General features: G+C 41.2%; 1 protein-coding gene across 1 annotated transcript; it reads right to left on the bottom strand.

Annotated features, from left to right (window-relative positions):
* Nucleotides 1-230: 230 nt before the first annotated feature.
* LOC137562056 (extracellular calcium-sensing receptor-like) lies at nt 231-21,589 on the bottom strand. The gene is made up of 4 exons (XM_068273396.1): nt 20,828-21,589; nt 17,394-17,615; nt 8,734-8,857; nt 231-1,144 (listed from the first exon to the last, which is right to left on the bottom strand). The coding sequence occupies exons 1-4, from the start codon at nt 21,587-21,589 to the stop codon at nt 231-233; spliced, it is 2,022 nt and encodes a 673-aa protein (XP_068129497.1).
* Between the last annotated feature and the right edge of the window lie 713 nt (nt 21,590-22,302).

The following is a 22,302-nucleotide window of genomic DNA, read 5'->3' as shown; positions in this document are numbered from 1 at the left end:
TATACAGGGGTATGTGGGGGACGGGCTGGAATTGTACTTTGTACTGGTTGAACTCGATGGACGTATGTCTTTTTTCAACCAAAATAACTATGTAACTATGTAACTATGTAACTATATATTTTAAATGAACAATAAAGAACGTTAACCTATTTAAATATTTAAGCGTAAGTTCTTCAGAACATTCATGTTTTTATTCAGCATGGCATACTGTACATCAGTTTGTATTATTTTTACATGGGTTTACTACTATCTTTCCTCCTAAGATATTCTTTTGTATTTATATCAGGCCTGAACAATATAATGTAGCATTTAGGAAGGAAAATACAAAGGACCAGAGCCCAGGTAGATGTCAAGATGGCAAAGATCTCCATGGCCACAGTGTACTTGCCCTGAGCACTGAGGGATGCTGGGATATAAGATATCCAGACACTGAGGAAGGCCAACATGCTGAATGTAATGAACTGAGCCTCGTTGAAACTGTCAGGAAGTCTCCGAGCCAGGAAGGCCACAATGAAACTTATGCTGGCCAGAAGAAAGAGGTAACCTAACATGGTCCAGAAAGCTTCTGGAGAACCCTCATTACAGTTAACAATGATGGTTCCAGGTTTTGTTTCAATGTTGTTTTGAGGGAATGGTGGGGAAAGGATCAACCAAGCGATACACAAAATTAGTTGCAGCAGAAAACAAACAACAATAATTGTGTATGACACTCGTAACCATGACCATTTCCTCAGACCACTGCCTGGTTTGGTGGCCATAAATGCTAAGACCACCATGATTGTTTTGGCCAGTATACAAGCAACACATAGAGTGAAAAACAAGCCAAAGGACACCTGTCGTAGGAGACATTTCTCAAGTTCTGGATAACCGATAAATCCTAACGAGCAGAGGAAGCAAAGACAGAGAGAGATCAGTAGGATGCAACTTAGGGAGTAATTATTGGCTTTTACTATGGGTGTGTGGTTATTGCTAATGAAAAGCAGCAAAATAAATACAGGAATGAAGGCTGACACAATGCTGAAAGTGGCTAAAATAGCTCCCAATGCATCTCCGTAAGAAAGGAACTCCATGGACTTTGGGACACAACCTGATTTCTGGTCATTTGGCCACTGATCCCATGGACATCTGAAACAGTTAGTTGAATCTGTATTAAATAGATAAGGGTATATGTACAAAACAGTAGAAAACAAAAGTATACATTTTCTGTTTTTAGCCTTTATTATCTAGAATTTTCCTCCCAGTTGTTAGTTCTGTTTGCTTCGGAACACACAGTATTCAAACATTCCAGGGTAGTGCACCTACCAGCAGTAAAGAAGTTGCCTCCTGTAATGCACTTTTAGAATGTAAAGTTCCTCTTTGAAGAGAGTCTGACTCTGAAGCCCCCCCCCCCCCCCCAAAAAAAACACTTTTTACCGGCCATTTTTTTTTTCCAACAATACATTTTTATTATACACCAATAAAAAAATTACAACAGTTGTAGTAAATGGTACATTTAGAGGTGAAATTATTGACATACATTGTGAAGGATATTCAGCATTAGGAGATATTCTTATCCTCAACTGGTAAACTAGGTCCACCTACATCCACTAACCTAATCCGGCTGGATGAGGTGAAAAAAGTCACTCAGTAGGTTTGTGCTACTGGAGCAGTGGCTTATTGCCATCCAATAGCTTAGATTGCAAGGTAGATGTCATAAGGATAAATTTGTCTTGATATATAGGTTTCCTTAATAATTTAGGTATGTCATATAATATACGATTCTCTATACAAGAGGTGAAGACGGTTTGTATTGACTGATGTCTAGTACACTAAATAGTCTCATTAAAACATGTATAACCAATAACACAGAAAAACACTATAACAAAACCTTCTATCTGCTTCTAACTCAAAGTTTTCGAGTCTTTATGAATGTTCTGATTGTGTACCTGTTCTCTTGGTGGAACTATCTGTATTGATTGGTTTGGTAGTCATGTAATTTGCTCTCAGGTTTGTCTCCAGGATCATATTACGCTTGTAATAGGATAATAGACATTGGAATTCAATTGGGTCAGAAGATTTCCAGGAGGTGGTAATCATGTATTGTGTTGCCATAATCAGGTGACAGATATGCATCTGTGAGGGTAGATCTATTTTATCTAGGTCTATACATAGAAGAGCTAATTGAGGCGATAATTTAAAATCAGGAGAGATATTTCAAATGATATATCGTTCTGTTGCAAGCCATATTCGTTTTACTAGAGGGCATTCCCATAGCATGTGAAGAAGGGTTCCAGTGTGTACCGAGCATCTCCAACATAAGGGTGATGCGTTATGTGTAAAGGAAGCTAGTTTCCTAGGTGTGAGATACCATCTAGTAAAGATTTTTATAAATTGCTCCCAGTGTGAGTTGCACCTAGATAGTCTAGCTAATTTCCTGTTTGCTTGTAGTATTTGGGGAAGTGTTAATTCCATATCTAAGTCATACGACCATATTTGAATATATTTATTCAATGGTGAATTGGCTTGTGTTATTAGTTCACTGTACCAAAGGGCTATGAGTCCTTTTATTGGTTTAGTAGAGTTTAGAGATGTAATTATTTGATTATTTAATTCTGGAATAAATATTTTTCGCCTCTGAAATATGCTGGTTATTCTGTAGTATGTGAAGGCATAGCTTAGGGGCAGATTGTATTTAAGTCTGAGATCCTCAAAGGATTTCATAGTAGAGTTGTTAAACAAATCATTTAAGTTATTTAGGCCCGCTTGTAATAAAGGCAGTATGTTTATATCTAATAATAAAGTTTTTAAAGTAGTAAGGGGTATTCTAGGTCTGGAGGTTGACGTTGCATGAGGAGGGTGTTTCAGAAAGTGTTCCCATGCTAATAAGAGAGATTTAATAGTTGGGAATTCCGTTTTAGGTGGTTTATGACCAAGGAGCATACTGGCGAGGATGTCTCTTAGGGGTATATCTAGAACGTCAGCTTCTATGGAAGTCCATTTTTTCCCAGTGTTATTGGACCACCATGAGTGAGCAAATTCTAAATTGCATGCGTAATAATATGTTTCCATATTAGGTAGCCCAATTCCGCCCTGATTTTTGGGGAGTGTCATGATATTATAGGAGATTCTTGATTTTTTCCCATTCCAGATGAAATTGTTTATTATTTTTTTCAAATCAGAGAAGAAAGGTTTTTTTATTGGTATTGACAGAGTTCTGAACAGATATAATACCTTCGGAAGCAAAAACATTTTAAACGCTGCTAACTTGCCAGACCATGATAACAAAAACTTTGACATTGTTTTACAGTCCTTTCTGAGTTCTTTTAGTAAAGGGAGGAAATTGAGGCTAAATATCTCATCTGTCTGTGCTGGTAGTTGGACCCCTAGGTATTGTACCGCCAAGTCTGCCCAAGGGAAATTAAACTTTTCTTTAATAGCTAATTTTATTTCGGGAGGGATGTTTAAGCCTAAGATATATGATTTGTGTTGATTTAATTTATAATATGATATTTTTGAAAACAATTGGAGTTCTTTAACAAGATATTTTAAAGATGATAAGGGGTTTGAAATGACTAGGGCTACATCATCGGCAAAAAGACTTATGACATGTTTATTGTTGTTTATGGATATTCCTTCTATATTTGGGGAGCTTCTAATTTTTTGGGCTAATGTTTCCATTATGAGTACAAAAATGATAGGGGACAGTGGGCAGCCTTGGCGAGTGCCATTCGTGATTTCAAATGAGTCAGATAGTATGCCTGCTGCGTTAACCTTTGCCGAGGGGTTTGTATATAGAGCCATGATTGCAGTGAGTATGGGGCCTGTTAAACCAAATTTGATTAACATAGCTCGTAGAAATCCCCAATGAACTCTGTCGAACGCCTTCTCAGCGTCCAAAGTTAGGAGCAGAGAAGGCGTTCGACAGAGCTCAATGTATCTAAGGATATTAACCACTTCACAACGGAGGGGTTTCACCCCTGAAGCACCAGCGCGATTTGTACTTTGCAGCGCTGCTTCTATTGATTTTTTTCAGTGATATGATTGGTTATTGGGGACTGGGGTCCCCATAACCAATCATTGCACTGCAGAGCGGGGGTGTGTGCGTGCGCGCGCGGGTCGCGGGGGCGCGCGATCGCGCGCTGCACGTTTGTTTACATTTTATTGTTATCAATGGAGATTGCTTCTGTTTGAAGCAGTCTCCATTGTGTCCGCAATCGGCGCGTCTAATTGGATTTAGGAACGCTTGTTCCTAACATCCAATTAGTCACCTGCTGTGCTGGCTGGCTGGAGTGTGCGCGCGAGGTCCCCGCCCACTCCCAGCCAGTAAACAAACAAGTGCGCCTTTCTCCGTCCCTGGGGGTGAAGCGGTGCGCAGAGGGACGGAGAAATTTAGCACTGGGGGGGTGAAGTGGTTAATCATGCGTCTGGTACCATCAGGGGCTTGTCTTCCACTCGTAAAGCCTACCTGATCTGGAAGAAGAAGATCAGGTGTTATATTCATTAAGCGATTCGCTATCAACTTTGCATATAATTTGGTGTCAGAGTTCAGGAGGGAGATGGGCCTGTAATTAGCAGTGCTTTGTTGGTCCTTCCCCTCTTTATGAATCACCATTATATTGGCTTCTAGATATTCCTTGGGTATCTGTGAGCCCAGCATAAAAGAATTAAATAATTATGTTAGGATGGGAGTCAGGATCTTAGAGTGGGTTGTATAATATTCATTTATAAAGCCGTCTGGGCCTGGTGCCTTATTGCATTTTAAAGAGGAAATGGTAGAGGCTATTTCTTTATGAGTGAAGGGAGAGTTTAGTTTTTCTAGTTGTGAATTCTGCAGTTTGGGTAAAACAATTGAAGAGAGATAATTATTGATTTGTTCTTCCGTTGGTTGCGGGGTAAGCAGATCATTTTGTAAGTTATACAGTTGCATATAATAATCTCTGAAAGCATTAGCTATGCTTTTAGGATGTAAAATGTTTTGTTTAGTAAACGGATGTAATATAGAGTGAATCATGGATTTAGCTTGCCTAATTTTGATCAGGTTTGCTAACAATTTACCTGCTTTGTTACCTTGGGAGTATTTGCAAGCATTAATCTTTTGAAGATTGTGTTCGTACTGGTACAGCAGTAAGGCACGTAGTTCCTGACGGTCATGAAAAAGCTGTTCATATAACTTAGGGTCTTGTGTTCTTTTATGCTCTTTTTCTAAATTTTGGATATTATTAATTAATCCCATATATTTTATTTTCCTTTCTCTGTGAAGTTTGGCACTTTGCCTAAGGTATAGTCCTCTCATGTAGGCTTTATGAGTAGACCAAACTGTAGCACTGCTAATTCCAGGTGTTTGGTTTAAATCAAAAAACTCCTGTAATCTTGTTTGGAAATATTTGATACTAGCGGGGTCTCTTAGAATGCTTTGGTTCATCTTCCATTGTCTGGGTTTGGATATACCCGAAGCATCTTTAATAGTCAACTGGATTGGAGCATTTGTCAGACCATGTAATATTTCCTATAGAAGTCTCTATAGTGTTTTGGAGAAATGATCTGTCGATTAAGAAAAAATCTATCCGTGTATGAGTTTTATGTACTGCCGAGTAATACGAGTAGTCTCTTTCTGACGCATGAAAGATTCTCCATGGATCTAAGAGATTGTTCCATCTTATGGTTTCTCCTAATAATGGGATAGGTGATGCCCTAATGGAAGATGAGTCTAATGTAGATGCACAAGCGTTGAAATCTCCCCCTAGTATCAAAGATCCCTGTCTGATTTTGTCAATTTTTGTCATTAGTTTTTGTAAGAACTGACGTTGGGAGTTGTTAGGTGCGTAGAGAGTAACTATGGTAAACAAATTACCGTTGATTTGACCCACAAAAATAACAAATCTGCCCATTTCATCGGTTACTACAGAAACAGGTAAGACTTTAAGGTCCCTATGGAAGGCAATAAAGACACCTCTCTTCCTTTTTGAAAAAACACTGTGGTATATCAATGGTAAATTGAAATTATGGCAGTATTTAGTATCTTGAGATGTCAGATGAGTCTCCTGGGCCATCAATATTTGAGAACCAGCGGATTGGGCGTCTTTCCATAATAATCTCCTCTTAAATGGAGAGTTCAACCCTCTGGTGTTGAGTGAAGTAATCTTAATCGAAGGAATTTTATCCTGCATTGCTCATTATAATGGGAGGAAGAGGTGGGCTGGAAATAACCTGAAGAGAACTGAGAAATAAATCTGTGTTGTGCCAGATCTTAGGACTTGTTGTACATATAAGCAGATATAGGTATATCATATTAACTTCCATAACCACTAACAACAGATGGTATAAGGAAACAAAAAAAGAGAAGTAACATATGAAATATAAAAACACATAAGAAGAACTAACTGAACACTATAATTGTAGAATATAAGTTCTGAATCCTACAAGATCCCCTGGGGTATTGCAGTAACGTGTACTGCAGAAAGGAGATGGGAACTTCACTAACTTGGGGAAGTTGGAAGGTTTGTGTGAGGAAATTGGCCATACTCAGCTTCACGATGTAACTTCTTTCCAATCAGCTGTGATTTTTGTGGATAGTGGAGGGTTCTTAGTCGATGAAGTTTGATGATTCTCAGGAGGCTGTTCTGGAATTTGGATCTTAAGTTGGCGGAGGAGCTTGTATCCTGCATCAACTGATGAGATGGAATAATGCTTGTTGTTGAGCTGAAAAGTTATTTTAGTTGGGAAGCCCCATTTATATTGCACCTGGGCTGCCCGAAGTGCTTTTAAGAGAGGTTGCATGTTTCTTCTTTGTTGTAAAGTGACTTGTGACAAGTCCGCATATAGCTGTAGTTTAGCATAGGGATCAGGGAAAATTCCTAGTCTCCTTAAGGCCAGCATTAAGTGTTCTTTCACCTGATAAAACAGGAAACGCACTATGACATCCCTAGGGATGTGTTCAGCAAGATGAGGAGGTTTTGGGAGGCGGTGAACTCTATCAATAGTCCGTTCAATTGGAGAGGCTTCTGGTAAAACTGCTTTAGCCAGGTTTGTCACATAAGCTCTTAGGTCTCCCTGTGCTACAGATTCTGGTATTCCCCTGATTTTCAGATTGTTCCTTCTGGAGCGATCTTCCAGGTCGGAAGCTTTCGATTTCAACCACGAGATATCTTTGGTCTGCTGGTCAGAGGTGTCTACCATAATATTATGTTCGCGGACTAATTTGCATATTTTGCGTTCAGTGGTATCCACTCTGTCTCCCAGTGATTCTACTTCTTGTTTAAGTGAGTTATTCATTTGGGAGAATTGGATCATTAAATCTGCTTTGAATGAAAGTAAAAGTTCTTTCAGATATAATTGTGAGACAGCTTGATCCGTAGCTGGAAAGGCTGTTATGTCTGTAGGCTGTGTGACTGTTTGTTGTGTCATGTTCACTGCGCCCCCAAGGCCTACCTTATTATTTATGTTTGTGGACACCTCCAGACGAGGTCGTGATCTGGCCGGGCTGTTAGAAGGAGATAAGGTCTCTTCTGTGTCTGGTAACAGAGAGGAGAGCTCTGTCTGGTGATCAGGTCGTGACCCTGCTTCACTGGGCTCTGTAGGATTGTTTATGAGGGGTCGCTGAACAGCTCTGTCCTGGCTGGGAGGCGGCAGCTCATCGCCATCTTGATTCCTCCTCGCTTGCCTGTGTTGTTTCTCCGTGAAGAAGTCTGTTAACTTCTTCGGCTTGAGCTGCTGATGTTTTCTTTTTTTTTATCAGCTCTGCCTCTGTGTCCATGTTCTCCGTCATCCTGATGGTAATTTCGCAGCTGTGGGCTTTGATTTAGAGCCGTTTTAGGAGCTGAGAGTTAGGAGCTCAGGGCTTAGCCGTCCGTCCTGGTCTCCGTCGTGGCCACGCCCCCCTTTTTACCGGCCATTTAACTTCAGCAATTAGATCATAGCTGAATGGCCTCATTCCTGCGGTAGAATGATGTCTTTATACCCCCAAACTCCCCAGGACAAAATTTAGGTATTGCTTCCTGGTAGAGGTAGAACTTTGCACGGTAGTTCTACCTCTGATCTGCCAATCTCCGCCTCTCCCTGCCCCTCTCAGTCTTCTTTCACTGAGAGGGGTGGGGAGAGGCGGAAATCGGTTGAGATTGACTGGACTGGAGGCAGAGCTACAGCGCAAAGCTCTGCCTCCCCAGGGCAGCAAAATCCACAACCTGGAAAATTGTGGAGTTTGGCTCTGGGACTTTTTAGGGTATAAAGTCATTGTTCTGCCAAAGGAATACAGCGTTTCGGCTATGATCTTATTGGTGAAGATAAATGGCCAGTAAAAAAGTTATTTTTTTAATGGCTTCAGACGCTCTTTAAAGAGGAACTTCAGCCTAAACAAACATACTGTCATTTAGTTACATTAGTTATGTTAATTAAAATAGATAGGTAATATAATCTTACCAACCCTGTTTTAAAAGAACAGGCAAATGTTTGATTTCATGAGGGCAGCCATCTTTTTGGTTGACAGAAGGTGACAGGGAGCATGAGAGACAGTTCCAACTGTCCTGTGTGCTAATCACCCCTCCCAGTTGCTAAGCAATGCTAATAACAACATGGGAAATCCCATCATGCTTTGCACAGCATCAGGGGAAAAATGCCCGGGCAGTTTTCATTGATGGGGCAAAGCTAAAAACAAGGCTTATGTAAGAAAAACATAGTTCTGATGCTGTGTAACTGTTAAAGAAACACAAAGCCTTTTCAGCCTAGAAAAAATGAACACTCTTCCAAGTTTTGACTCACCAGTTTGGTTGGAAATTTCTCCTTGCAAGCAGGGAGCACATTCAAAGCAGCAGGAAGGCTGTCCTTGTATTGGGGCCCTCCGGAACCCTATAGCACAGCTCTCACTGCAGACTGAATGAGGAACCTGAGGATACATTATTTCATAGAACAAATAAAAAATTATATATTTTTTCAGAATTTGTCACCTTTACATTAAGAGCTAGAAAATCCCTATTATTATAATAATTATTGATTTATATGGTGTCACCATCTTCTGTGACACAGTGCAAAGTTAGAAACAAACATGGGTACATAAGGGCAGGGGTGCTCGGATACCTCTTTTTAAAATCCGAATTGATCCGGATCCGGGATACCCAGATATCCGGATCGGATATCTGAATCCGAACTATGCGGTATCCGCGTACACATGGTTATCCGAACGCATTATCCGGGATATCCAGGCGGATTCAGATATCCTGATAAATAAATGGAAGTGGCGTTTAAATTGCTTCCAAAACGTTTTTTAGGGTAAATGAGGCATGTAACATCATGTTTTTATAAAGGGAAACACTAATTGATTATGTGGTGACTTAAAATCCACCCCCCCCCAAAAAAAAAGCTGTAAATTAACATTAGGCCTAGGTTCCAGACAGTGGTCGTGCAGCCCACATTGTGTCCAAAGTTCAACCTCACAACTGGGACATCACAGTTTTCATCCCAGACACCTCCAAAAAATTATGCAGCAATTGTGTTTTGGGTTAAATATAGGTGGTATCAGCACAGCAGCAGTGGCCTGTGGTAACCTGACGGTGGGAGCAGCGAGCAGCACAGGCAGCAGGAGCAGGGCAATGCAGCAGGTGTAACGTTTGCCAGGAGCATTCCGGACGTGGCATGTGGCACATGTACGTGGCACATGGCACGTGTACTTGGCACGTAGTGTTGGTGGTACCATGACTGTAAAAAAATTGTGAACCAGGCGGCTTAGTTAGTAATAGTTCATCAGGAGGAGCCAGGAGGTTGTGGTGGTGGTGGTAAAGGGTATTACATAGTTACATAGTTACATAGTTATTTTGGTTAAAAAAAGACATACGTCCATCGAGTTCAACCAGTATAAAGTACAACACTAGCCTGCTCCCTCACATATCCCTGTTGATCCAGAGGAAGGCGAAAAAACCCTTACAAGGCATGGTCCAATTAGCCCCTAAAGGGAAAAATTCCTTCCCGACTCCAGATGGCAATCAGATAAAATCCCTGATGGCAATCAGATAAAATTCTGCTGGAATCCAAATAAAAACCCTGAATCCCTGGGTATTAAGGCAGGCATAGTGATTCCCAGCCACTTCATGTCCCCCTCTTGCCAACAACAGGGAAAGACTCACCCAACAGGGTCTGGTGGAGTTTTTTCCTTGCACAGGAGGCGGTGTAGGGAGCAGAGGAGGCCACTGAGGACTGGCTGCCTGAACAGGCCTCAGTGTCGGCAGGGGTGGCAGAGGGGATTCTGGTGCTCCGAGTCTGACCACTGCCAGTGCCAGCTTGCTTCAGCCAGATGATGTGAGGTACTTGTACTTTATTAGAATTGGGGTTGGACTTTAAAGCAAATCAGCGCGGAGTGACGTGACAGACAGCAGAGGAGAAGACAGTGCACACTAACCGTCACACTGACACTGCTCAGCATAGCAGAACTGCAGTAATCTGTAGTAAGCTAACACAGTAGCACTACTCTAACAACTAACTAGCACTGCAGTACTAACTACACAATAACACAGTAATCCTATTCCCTAACCTATACTGTAGCTAATAGCATAGCAGGTCAGCAGCAGGCCAGGTCTCTGTGCACAGCACACACAGACACAGGACCTAATAGCAGCTGCTGCAGGCCTGCAGCACAAACTCTGACTGTCAATGAATGAAATCAAGCTAGCTAACTAATAAACAATAGAACGATAGTGTTGTGATAGTGAAGGTGTTAATTACTGAAAAGCTTTAGGTTTATCACTGTATACAGCACTTGCTAGGGCATGCAGCAGCACTGGAGATTTCTCTCTGTGAGCAGTCAGTCACACAAGCAAGGAATGGAACCCCTCCTTATATACAGGGGGGGGGGGGGGTTGGGGCAGTGCTGCTCGTAATGGAAAAATCTACGCTTACGGATCATTACGCGTAATTTTACGCTATTACGCATTACGCAATTACGGTTACGGCGTAGGAAATTATCTACGGTACATCACTGTAATTACGCGTAAACTTACGCAATTACGCGTAAGGATACCGTAATGAAGGCGCTTACACTACGATGTTACGCGTAGTGCCGTAATGACCATTATTGCGTATTTTTGGACGCATGCGGACGATATGTACGCAATAGCCGTCAATGTGACAGTTATTGCGTACATATCATTCGTATGCGTCAAAACGTACGCTTATACTGAAGGGCGGGAGAAGATACTATTGGTTGCTTAGGATGTTGACTGATTGGCTACTCTTAGAAAATGGGAGATTTTACGTTAGTAATTACGCGTAAAATTACGCGTAAGTGTTCGTAAAATTACGCATGCCTAGCAATTACGGTAGACAGTGTAATTACGATACCACTTACGGTCTTACGCGTAAATAATTACGCGTAAGACCGTAAGTTACGCGTAACGCTTACGCGTAAATTTACATTGAATTACGATGCGTAATTACGCTCATGCGTAATTTCGGCCCAGCACTGGGTTGGGGGGCTGGCCAGGGTTCCCTTCTGTGATTGGGTGCTAAGGCTTAGGCTGGGAGCCCTCTGATTGGCTCAATGAGGTCAGGAGGATGAGGTCAGGAGGGGCTGGCCAGAGTTCCCCTCTGTGATTGGTTGCTAGGGCTTCTGCTGGAAGCCCTCTGATTGGTTCAATGACGTCATGGACGTCATCTCCATGCTTGCAGTAACTGGATTTGGATATCCACTGGATATCTGACCAAATATCCAGATTGCGTATAAATATCCACGTTACCCGGATAGTGCTATTCGGATTTACAAAGAAATCCGGAATCCGGATCCGGGTACGGATAGTGGAAAAAGTTTGGATTATCTGGGTACTTCGGATATCCGGAATCTGGATTGCGTTTCCACGCAAAGTCAAAACTTTGTGTTAACCAAGGTCAAAAGAAAGTCCATAGACTTTCATTTTACCTTTCACACCAGACGCTGCTTTTCGATGCATTGCGGTATGGCGCACCCGGGAGCTTTTTATCATCAGGAGCCAGCGTTTTCCCGTTGAGTGAATTAATAGCTACTGCCGACGATTGCGTCACACCACAGCATCCCGACGATGACGCAGGCTATTCAACGTGTGCAGGAAATGGCTCCTGCACGAGTTGTCTGATGTGGCAGAGGCCTAATAGACACTGGTACATAACACAGTGGGCCTGGTCCTATTTAAACTTTTATCTAAATTTACTCCTAGGAAATTATTTGTCATCTTGTGTATAAAATAACTTTTTTTCACACTTGAAAAAGTGTCAAAATGTAGGTGAAAAAGTATTGCCAAAATTATTCTGAATATTGTCTTGCTTGCTGATGGATCATGTGAATATATTGTGTCTAAAGGTACCCATACACTAATCAATTTTTGATGGCAGATTTGATCTTGGGGATTGAATCTGCCAGGGACTGATGCCCCCAAAATTGTAATTTTATGCATTTTCCAGAGAAAATTGGTTAAAATTATCGATAAGGAATCTCATTCAAAAAGGATGCAGGGGTGCCGCATTAGCATCGGTGGATTGACTTCCAGCGGCATCAGGCCATCAAATCCATCTAAAAATAACCCCCAGCTCTCCCCCTAAGTTAACCACTTCACCACTAGGTTTTCAGCTATTATAGCTTTACAATAAAATGTGCTACTATAGATAAAACCACACATTTTATTTGCCCATTTTCCCGATTACTACGTTTAAATTGTGTCCCTAGTATAATGTATGGCAACAATAATTTTTTGGGAAATAAAAGTGTTTTTTACATTTTGTGTTTGTTTTTACTATATGAATAATTAGAAGCCCTTATTTGCAAAAAAAATCACACCAAAAAACACTTAATATACCATCAAGGCATACATATATATACATTTTATATATATATAAAAAAAAAAATCAGAGCCCCTAAGGTAACAATTTGTGTATTTTTTTAATGCTGTCATATTTTGTTTTATTGTTATTACACGTGTTTAATTTTGATAACTATGGGGAGTGGACAAGAAGGGGTTAAAAACTAATTGGAGGTTTATTTTTAAATTTATGTGAATGTATTTAACATGTCTTTTTACTTTTTGGGCCACTAGATGTCCCCACACTATCCTGTGTACTAAATTGTATGCCAGAAGTAATGTGCGTGATTCTACTTTCATGTTGTGAATGACCGCAGGTATCTCACCGATGCTGGTGATCATTCACTACAGGCACTTTTATCAGCTCTGGAAACACCTGTTCCCATTCACCAATCTGTACTCTGCTGCAGGGGGTCACGGGAGCACACACACAAAACATGCACGCCACTTGTAAATTCAAAGATATGTGTAGCCTTGCCTCAGGTTGTTAGGTGAAATCTAGAGGGGCGAAGAAACAATATGTGGCGGTGGGGAACCAATTAAAAGAGATATGGGGGAGCAATATTAATTTAGAGGAAGACCTGGGGACCCAGCAGTTGGAGAGGGAGAGGGAAGGTGGATGATAAACAGTTGTGGATTTGATGGATGCTAGTCTGTTTGTTGGTAGTCCACATAGTAGGATGTTACATTATTCAGGAGGAGGGCAGGGCGGTATAATAAGGGTGTGTACTATCACACATCACACCATACAGTCCACACCATACATTGCGTGGTGGTCATGCATGTAGAAAGGATGAATGTGAGATATGATATTGAGGTGAAGATAACAGGAAGTGATGACTGAATGTGTGAAATAACCATGCCAAGATCAGTATGTATTGTATATCCTGAGCAAAACTATAAAGTACACTTCACATACATTTAAATATTCCTTTAAGGAGGCGGTGCACTTCGATCAGTACCATAAACTGTGCAAATTATAATGAATAAAATGCCCAGGAGAACAAATGCAGCTATGTTCCTGTCAAAGGCAAAAAAACACCACCAAGCATAAGCCTGAATTGCCCTTTGCCAGTGATACCGAGGTATAAGTGATTCAGCTTTCCCAGTTCCTTAATCATTTGCATCAGTTACCAACCACCAACATGCTTCTGTGGGAGATTCACTGCAGGCTGTGACCCTGAAACATAAAGGTCAACCAACACCCCAAAGAAGCAACTGAAAATATTTGTAAAGGAAACCTGAGGCTTCATAAACACAAGCATTTACACTTACCTGGGGCTTCACCCAGGCCCCAGTATACCCCTCAGTGTCCCTCTATCTTCATTCATTCTTCTGAAGCCAGCCCTATTGTCCTACTTGGTATGTCTTGGTTGTACTTCCATGGCTATGAGCGTTCTGCATCTGCACACTTAGTTAATGACTGTAAGTACATAGGCAGAAAACATTCCCAGCCACAGGAGCATGACTAAGGAGGTGCATGCCCAGTCATGGTCCAGTCAGGGTCCAAGGATTTTACCAGGTTAGACAGCAGAGGAACGGATGGAACCAGAAGGAAACTGAGGGAGCCCATGGCATAGAGGGGATGGCTGAAGCCCCAGGTAAGTATAATTGTTTGTGTAAAGGCATGCTTTCACACTGCTCTATGCCAGAAAATAGACTGGTCATGATGGTCTAGGTAAATATCAATATAAAAGTTCTCATAGTAAAAAAAACAAAAGCAATGAAACATATATAATACCACATACCTAAATGATCTATATATTATTTTTTTAGGAAAAATTAGGCTTTCAGTATGTGATACTTTTGTTTAGTAATCACTCTATTTTCAATGCAGTTTAAAGGGAAAAGTGGAGAAAAAAAACTGAAAAACACACTATTTCTCCAATTACATTGATTATAGCTTTACAATAAACAGTGCTAACTATAAGTTAAACCAACTAATTTTATTTGCCTATTCATCCTGGTTATAACAACATTTAGGCTATGTTCCTAGGCTAGCACAATGTATGGTGACAATATTGTATTTGAAAATAAATAAAAGTGTCTTTTTTCAGTTTTTCGTTTTTGTTTTCTTATTGTACACTATTGATGATTATAAGACCTTATTTGCAAAAATAATAGTAATATACCCTCATGGCACACATATTTACAAAGCCAGGCTTCTAAGGTCACAATACATGTTGTTTCTTTCATATCCTGTCACTTTGTTTTCATTTTACAAGTCTTTCAATTTTTGGTACAGCATATGCAAAAACATGGACCTCAACCCTAAAACTTTCTAAACTCTATTCTACTACCTATCATGGTTACAATGTTACTACACATATCTCTTGAAGTTTTGCTAAAACTTTCCCAAATTTGATCATAATTTAGAAAATGACTTTTTTTATGTTGGATTGAGTTTGTCCGTACCTATTTTTTATATGATGGGTGTCCAAGCTTTAAGACACACCAAAATGTATTCTACAACTCGTCTCGGTTAAAATGATACCATATGTGCCTCGGGATGGTCGGAAATGCCAATTTCCGATTTCGCGGTAAATCCGCATTCCGCCATTGCCAATTACCGATTCCGCTTTCCGCTACCAATTTCCGCATTCCAATGCGGAATTTCCGCCGGAAATCGCGGAAATTCCGCCAGACTTTAACATCTATTTTCTCAAAAACTATAAGGTCTTTTTGAAAACTTTTTTTTGCATCTTGTTCAGAAGGTTCTGTATAATAAACTATGAAAATTTGGTGTTTCTAGGACTTATGAGGGTTTTTCTATTAACCGCTAAAGTCGGCGGATTTTTACTGTAATGTAAATGCAGAAAATAGGTAGATGCAGATTTTCTGCATTCTGCAGATTTTCTACATTACAGTAAAAATCCGCCGACTTTAGTGGTTAATAGCAAAGCCCCCTTAAGTCCTAGAAACACCAAATTGTCAGGGTTTATTAAACTGCATCTTGTGAACAAGATGCAAAAAAAGGTTTTCAAAAAGACCTTATAGTTTTTGAGAAAATCAATGTTAAAGTCGGGCGGAAATTTCCGCAATTTCCGGCACTTGCATTACCGATTTCCGCATTCCGATGCGAAAATGCAATTTCCGATCGGAATTTCGGAAATTGCATTTCCGCGGAATCCGAATGAGCATCCCTGGCCTCATTTAGTAACAAACTGATGGTGCACTCTCCACAAATACACTGGACGTTTATAAATGTCTAGTTGTCATTAAGTGGATTAAATGAAAAAAAAAAGGCATTTTACCCTTTTTTCCCTTCTGGGACAGACACACTACAATGCATGTTTGAAGACTTTGTGATTCAGCAACACTACTGCTTTCTATATACTGTTACTGCACACTCTATCTATAGACTTTTTACAATATTTACAAGAAAAACTGAAAATAAAACAAGAACATAAACAGTGAGAATTATTTCAAGTATGTTTACAGCACAGAATTCAAGTACCATTGTCAGTGCAGCACAGCCATGTGATTCTCAAAGTAAGACTGACTTGGGCTCCCTAATTTGCCTATAGTATCCTATTTCCTTTTTCCCTATCCAGATTCCTTTCCATTCCATTTCTATCCTATTATCACCTTTCCATTTTTTCCATTTTATATTTTGTAAAATACTTTAATAATTTTGACTAATTCATGGTTTTTTTTTCCCCTTAAAGGGACTCCGAGCAGTGCAGAAACTATGGAAAGATGCATATCATTTTAAAGCTCTCTTTCTCCCCTTTCCAATGATATATAAACCGCCCCCCTACGCCTTTTAGTTTTCGCTATTTTCGCGATCGAAATTGCCATGGCCGCGATTTCGATTGTGAAAATAGAGAAAACTAAAAGGTGTGGGGCCGCGGTTTATGTGTCGTCAGAAAGAGGAGAAAGAGAGCTTTAAAATGATATGCATCTTTCCATAGTTTCTGCACTGCTCGGAGTCCCTTTAATTTCCATGATTATACTGTTTTATACGGTATTATACGGTCAACTTTTTCCTACAGTTTGTTAAATGTACTTGTTTTTCTTTTTCATGTAAATATCCTCATATGTGAGGAACACTGTTTAATTTTATTGTTACATTTTACTTGTAAATTTTCAATAAACACCCTTGGAAATTCTAATTTGCCTTTTTATTTGTACCCAAGTACATTTCTCAGGGAAAATAGAAAAATCCTGACGCTGGGTTGTTTTCTCACCTGAGCAATTGTGTATAACACAAGCCCTCCTCTTACCCCCCCTTAGATTGTAAGCTCACAAGGGCAGGGCTCCCTCACCCATTTGTGTCTTGGAATTTGTTACTCAGTCTTTAGCTTTCACTCTGTTATATCTTTTTGTACCAGTGTCCATATTTGATGTATATCATTGTCTGTATCCTTATGTACCTCATGTTTGTTTTCTTACTCTGTACAGTGCCACAATAATAATAATAATCCAGAATGCATCTAAAATGGCAGTGAATAGGAGAGACATCTGGGACATAAGTAAATTCCATTGATACATTTCCCAGACCACTTCTCCCTGTTACTACTGCGATATATACAAACAAAAAAATTAAAGTAAATATATAAAGTTCACTCCAAAGAAGCACAATCTTCCTAAGGTCCTACCAACCTCCTGTTCTCCTAATGGCCAAGACACTTGGCTGGAGTTGACCATCAAGCTTTGAGATAAAGATGTACTGAAACTGCCAACATCGACTTGTTTTACGGATCCTTCTGGACTCATTTGCCAATTCACAATGCTGTAGGTGGCCGGTGGGTCCCCATTGTCATCAAAATAAATGTCTTCTCCATAGCTGAGAGTAAACTTGACCTTTTTAATATAATTTGTAAGCTGCAGAGAAATAAATACATGTATAATTAGAAATAAGTTCACTCCATACTATAAAACACACTATTTTAGTCAGAGGCAATATTTGAGTAGTTGGTAATAACAAACAACCTTGACCACTTTCCTTTCACCATCATTTTTGCAAACGTTTTACAGTGGAGAGCAGTTGAGCACATTCATGAAAAAAGTTGTGATCAAGGAAAGTATTTATATACACAAAAATACTAAGAACAAATATGGGCATGTGAAAACACATTTTCGACCAAAGGCATTGAAGTCAATGATGAGTGTAAAAAAAAAAATAATCAGAACAGTCATAAAAATATGGACATGGAAAAAAATTAGTTTTGTCATTTTTTTTCATCAATGCAAATGTGTAAGAATTATTAGGCAGAGTTTTGCAAAATTGTGCCTGCCCGTGTCTACAATGGGAGGTGTCAGTGAGAGTTAAAAGACAACTGCAGTGAGAGGTATCTGGAGGGTGCCGTATTTTTTTTTCCTTTTTGGCAATACCAGTTGCCTGGCTGTCCTGCTGATCCTCTGCCTCTAATGCTTTTAGACAAAAGGGCTCGATTCACAAAGCAATGATAACCCAATTATCATGCCTAAAAGACTTTAGGCGTGATAACCATTGCACCACGCTGGTGAAAAGCCCCGGCGTGATAAGTTTAGGCATGATAAGTTTAGATAAGTTTAGATCGCGCACAAAGTCCTGCGCGCAAAGCAGCGGCATGATACTCTATGCGACGTTTCGCGTGCACCAGACTTAGCTGGCGCAAAACTTTTGATCAGCTCTGCACTGCAGTGCTAACCCAGTTGGTGCTATAGTTATCACGCTTAAACTTATCACACCTAAATTTATCACGCCTAAACTTATCTCGCCTAAACTTATCACGCCTAAACTTATCACGCTTAAACTTATCACATCTAAATTTATCACGCCTAAACTTATCACGCCTAAACTGAGTTTAGGCGTGATAAGGGGCTTTTCACCAGCGTGCTAACTGTTAGCACACTTTTGTGAATCAAGCCCATAGACTCTGAACAAACATATGCAGATCAAGTGGCTCATGCCATGGGCACCACAACACCATGGGCATCATGACTGCTCCTATACTGCACCACCATGCCTGCCCCTGTGCTGCGCTGCCATGCCTGCCCCTGTGCTGCACCACCATGCCTGCCCCTGTGCTGCGCCGCCATGCCTGCCCCTGTGCTGCGCCGCCATGCCTGCCACTGTGCTGCGCCGCCATGCCTGCCCCTGTGCTGTGCCGCCAGGCCTGCCCCTGTGCTGCGCCGCCATGCCTGCTCCTGTGCTCCGCCACTATGCCTGTCCCTGTGCTGCACCGCCATGCCTGCCCCTGTGCTGCGCCGCCATGCCTGCCCCTGTCCTGCGCCGCCATGCCTGCCCCTGTGCAGCGCCGCCATGCCTGCCCCTGTGCTGCGCTGCCATGCCTGCTCCTGTGCTGCGCCGCCATGCCTGCCCCTGTGCTGCGCCGCCATGCCTGCCCCTGTGCTGCGCTGCCATGCCTGCCCCTGTGACTCACTCAGACTCAGATCAGGTTAATTTTGTTATCTGTGGAACATGACTACTTAATGTATGTGTATAGGGGGCACACTTGACTATTTAATTACTTTATCCTGACACACCTGGCTATTTCATTGGTTTATCGTGAAGCACCTAGCTACTTGATTATTTTATCTGGAGGTGTGTGACTACTATTGTTTTTTCTGGATGCTGGTGACCATTAAATATTTTTATAGTGGAGCATGTGACTACTTGAAGAATTATCTGGAGGCTTGTGACTACTAAATATTTGTATTGAGGGGCATGTGACTGCTTGAAGAATTATCTGGAGGCTTGTGACTCCAGCCATCGCAGGGGGGCCCAGATGCTACGGCCCTCCTCTTCCCTCTACCAAATTACAAGTGCAGCTAATTAATAAAAAAAATCCTCCCTTTACACTCACAAAAACTGTGTACAGGAGCATGTGTATTATTTTCCTGCTTCCAGACGCTCCCATTTCATGTGACTCACATGCGGTTTGGGGACCAAGATGGCCCCATGATATCATATTTTGCAAAGGGGCCCTATTAACCACTTGAGGACCGCAGTGCTAAACCCCCCTAGTGACCAGGCCATTTTTAGTACAATAGGCCACTGCAGCTTTAAGGCTAAGCTGCAGGGCCGCACAACACAGCACACAAGTGATTCCCCCCCCTTTTCTCCCCACCAACAGAGCTCTCTGTTGGTGGGGTCTGATCGCTCCCCCCATGTTTATTTTTTTTTATAAATATTATTGTTTGCTGTTTTTTTTTTTTTTTTTTAAACCTGTTTGTTTAAATACCCTCCCTCCCTCCATCCCTCCCTCCATCCCTCCCTCCCCACAGCCGGCCAATTATGGTGATCGGCTGTCATAGGCTTCTGCCTATGAGAGCCGATCGCTCTCTTGTCCCCCAGGGGGACAGCTGTGTCACACGGCTGTCCCCAGTGCAGTGCTGCTGCTGATCGCAGCACTGCACCATGTAAATAGATGGCGATCGCGCCGTCTAACAGTCTCCTGAGCGGCAATAGCCGCTCGGAGACTGAAGGCGGGGTGGAGCTCTGCCCCCCAAGCAGGAGATGTGCGCGCATCCTGCGCGCGATCTTCTGCAAAACAGAGCCCCAGGACTTTACACCGATCGGCGTTAGGCGGTCCTGGGGCTGCCGCCGCGGCCACGCCCGTTGGCGTGACGCGGTTGGCAGAAGGTTAAGTCTAGTTATGCCCCTACAATTGAGGATGCAGACTAGATTCACACTAGTGTTCGAAAATGTCAGGAAGAACCTGCATTAGCACTGTTTATGCCTGAAGTGTAGTGCACAGGTACAATGGCATCCATTTTGCATTATAATGTTTCCTGACATGATCAGCAAATTCTGCAAGTAATACGCACTGAATGCTATACTGATTCAGTGATGTGTTTGAATCCTAGTGTGCATGCCATCATTGAACCCTGCTGTTTCCATTGTTGCTAGCATCTTCCTGCTAGCTAGGTTCTTGCTCAACCATCAACAGGAGTGATGCCAAAATACTGATGTCTTATGCTAGTGTGAATCTAACTTGCGGGACATCAGGTGTAGAAAGGGACATTTTCACCACCATTTTCTTCAGCTGTCTGTAAAAACGAGGAAACCTTTAATTTTGCTCATCTCTGCCCTATCTCCATTAGATTACCTGCCATGGTTTGAAATTCCAAATATTTAGACAAGATCCTTGAAAAAATGGCCCATTTCTCTCATTGCATGTTTTGAGATCTTCCAAAGCTTTAGCCAGCACATAAACTGTTGCGTAACTCTTACTGATGTATTTTAAGCTATTGACATATGCAGAACTGCCTCTGAAACTCTCCAGGTTTTCTTCTCCTGTACATGGTACCTCGGAAATTCCCAGCGAGTCTGTAAGATTTTTATCACTGCTAAATCTACAGTTGAAAATGATTTCCCAGTACGATTTTACCCAGGGATCACGTATAGAGGAAGGGTGGATCTTCTTCAGGAAATCACTTAGTCCTGGCACCACATAATTTTTGCTGGCAAAACCAAGTGTGCCGGATAGAACTGGGAAATAATGAGCAGTTGACAACAAATTAGATCTGGACCAATCCGCATTTGCAATAAACATCTTCCCTGTGAGATTCTGCTTGAGCATCTCGTTCAAAATAGGAGCAAACGTGCCACCAAGAGAGAAGACAACTATAACCTTAACTGTTGATTTCTTAATAGTCTTGATTATGTTGGGAACATTGAGGTCTGGTTGATTCAGGAGGATGTATTCAGTGAAGGCCACACATGCTCCACTTTTCATAATTTCTTCCTTTATTGTCTGGACTCCTTGAAGGCCATAATCATCTTCAGGAGCTATAAGACCAACCCAAGTCCACCGAAAGTGAAGAATAAGCTGGGCTATTCCTTTTGACTGAAATGTATCACTTGTCATTGTCCTGAAGAAGGATGGGAACCTTTTCCTGTCACTCAGTAAGGCAAGACTTGAAAATGGACTAATCTGAAAGATAAAAGTTTAAAGTTATTATGTTTTTTTTTTTTTTTTTAAGTGTATTTTGCCCTGGTTATTTGTAGATGAAGCAGGTATGATGCCAAGTTGATATATCCCCTATCAATTGTCGGGAATTTTTTCACAAGTCTATGCACATCTACTCCCCCCACCCCCCAAAAAACCTACATATTTTACACACCCAAGGAATTCCACATACCTCTCTTTCTTTTTACCTAAAACAGTGGTATTGTGAGTCCAATCTTTAAAAATTTTATGTGAGCTTGTAAGGCCACCTTGCAAGTAAGGCACAGTCTTCTGTCAAGAATTTACATTGTTGCATTTTCGGATCTGAAATCGGCATTTCCGAATAGAAATTGAAAAAACAGAAATTATATTTCCGAACAAAATTCTGTGGAAATCCAATTTACCGCAATTCGGTAATTTTAACCCAATCACAGAACTTGGGCCAATCAGAAAATGCATAATTTTCCTGCAAAAATTGGATCACCGCAGTAATTTTAGACCAATCGCAAGACTTTCCGATTTCTGATTTTTTACCATTTTTTTTAATTCTCTGATGCAAAAAATGACTTATAAATTACTCCTCAAAAATCATAAAAATGGAAATCGTAAAATCAAAAATCGGAAATACAGAG

Source organism: Hyperolius riggenbachi, chromosome 3 (assembly GCF_040937935.1).
Source record: "Hyperolius riggenbachi isolate aHypRig1 chromosome 3, aHypRig1.pri, whole genome shotgun sequence".
NCBI classification, from domain to species: domain Eukaryota; kingdom Metazoa; phylum Chordata; class Amphibia; order Anura; family Hyperoliidae; genus Hyperolius; species Hyperolius riggenbachi.
Note: the sequence above shows the minus strand (reverse complement) of the source record. Positions and strands in the feature narration are given on the sequence as shown.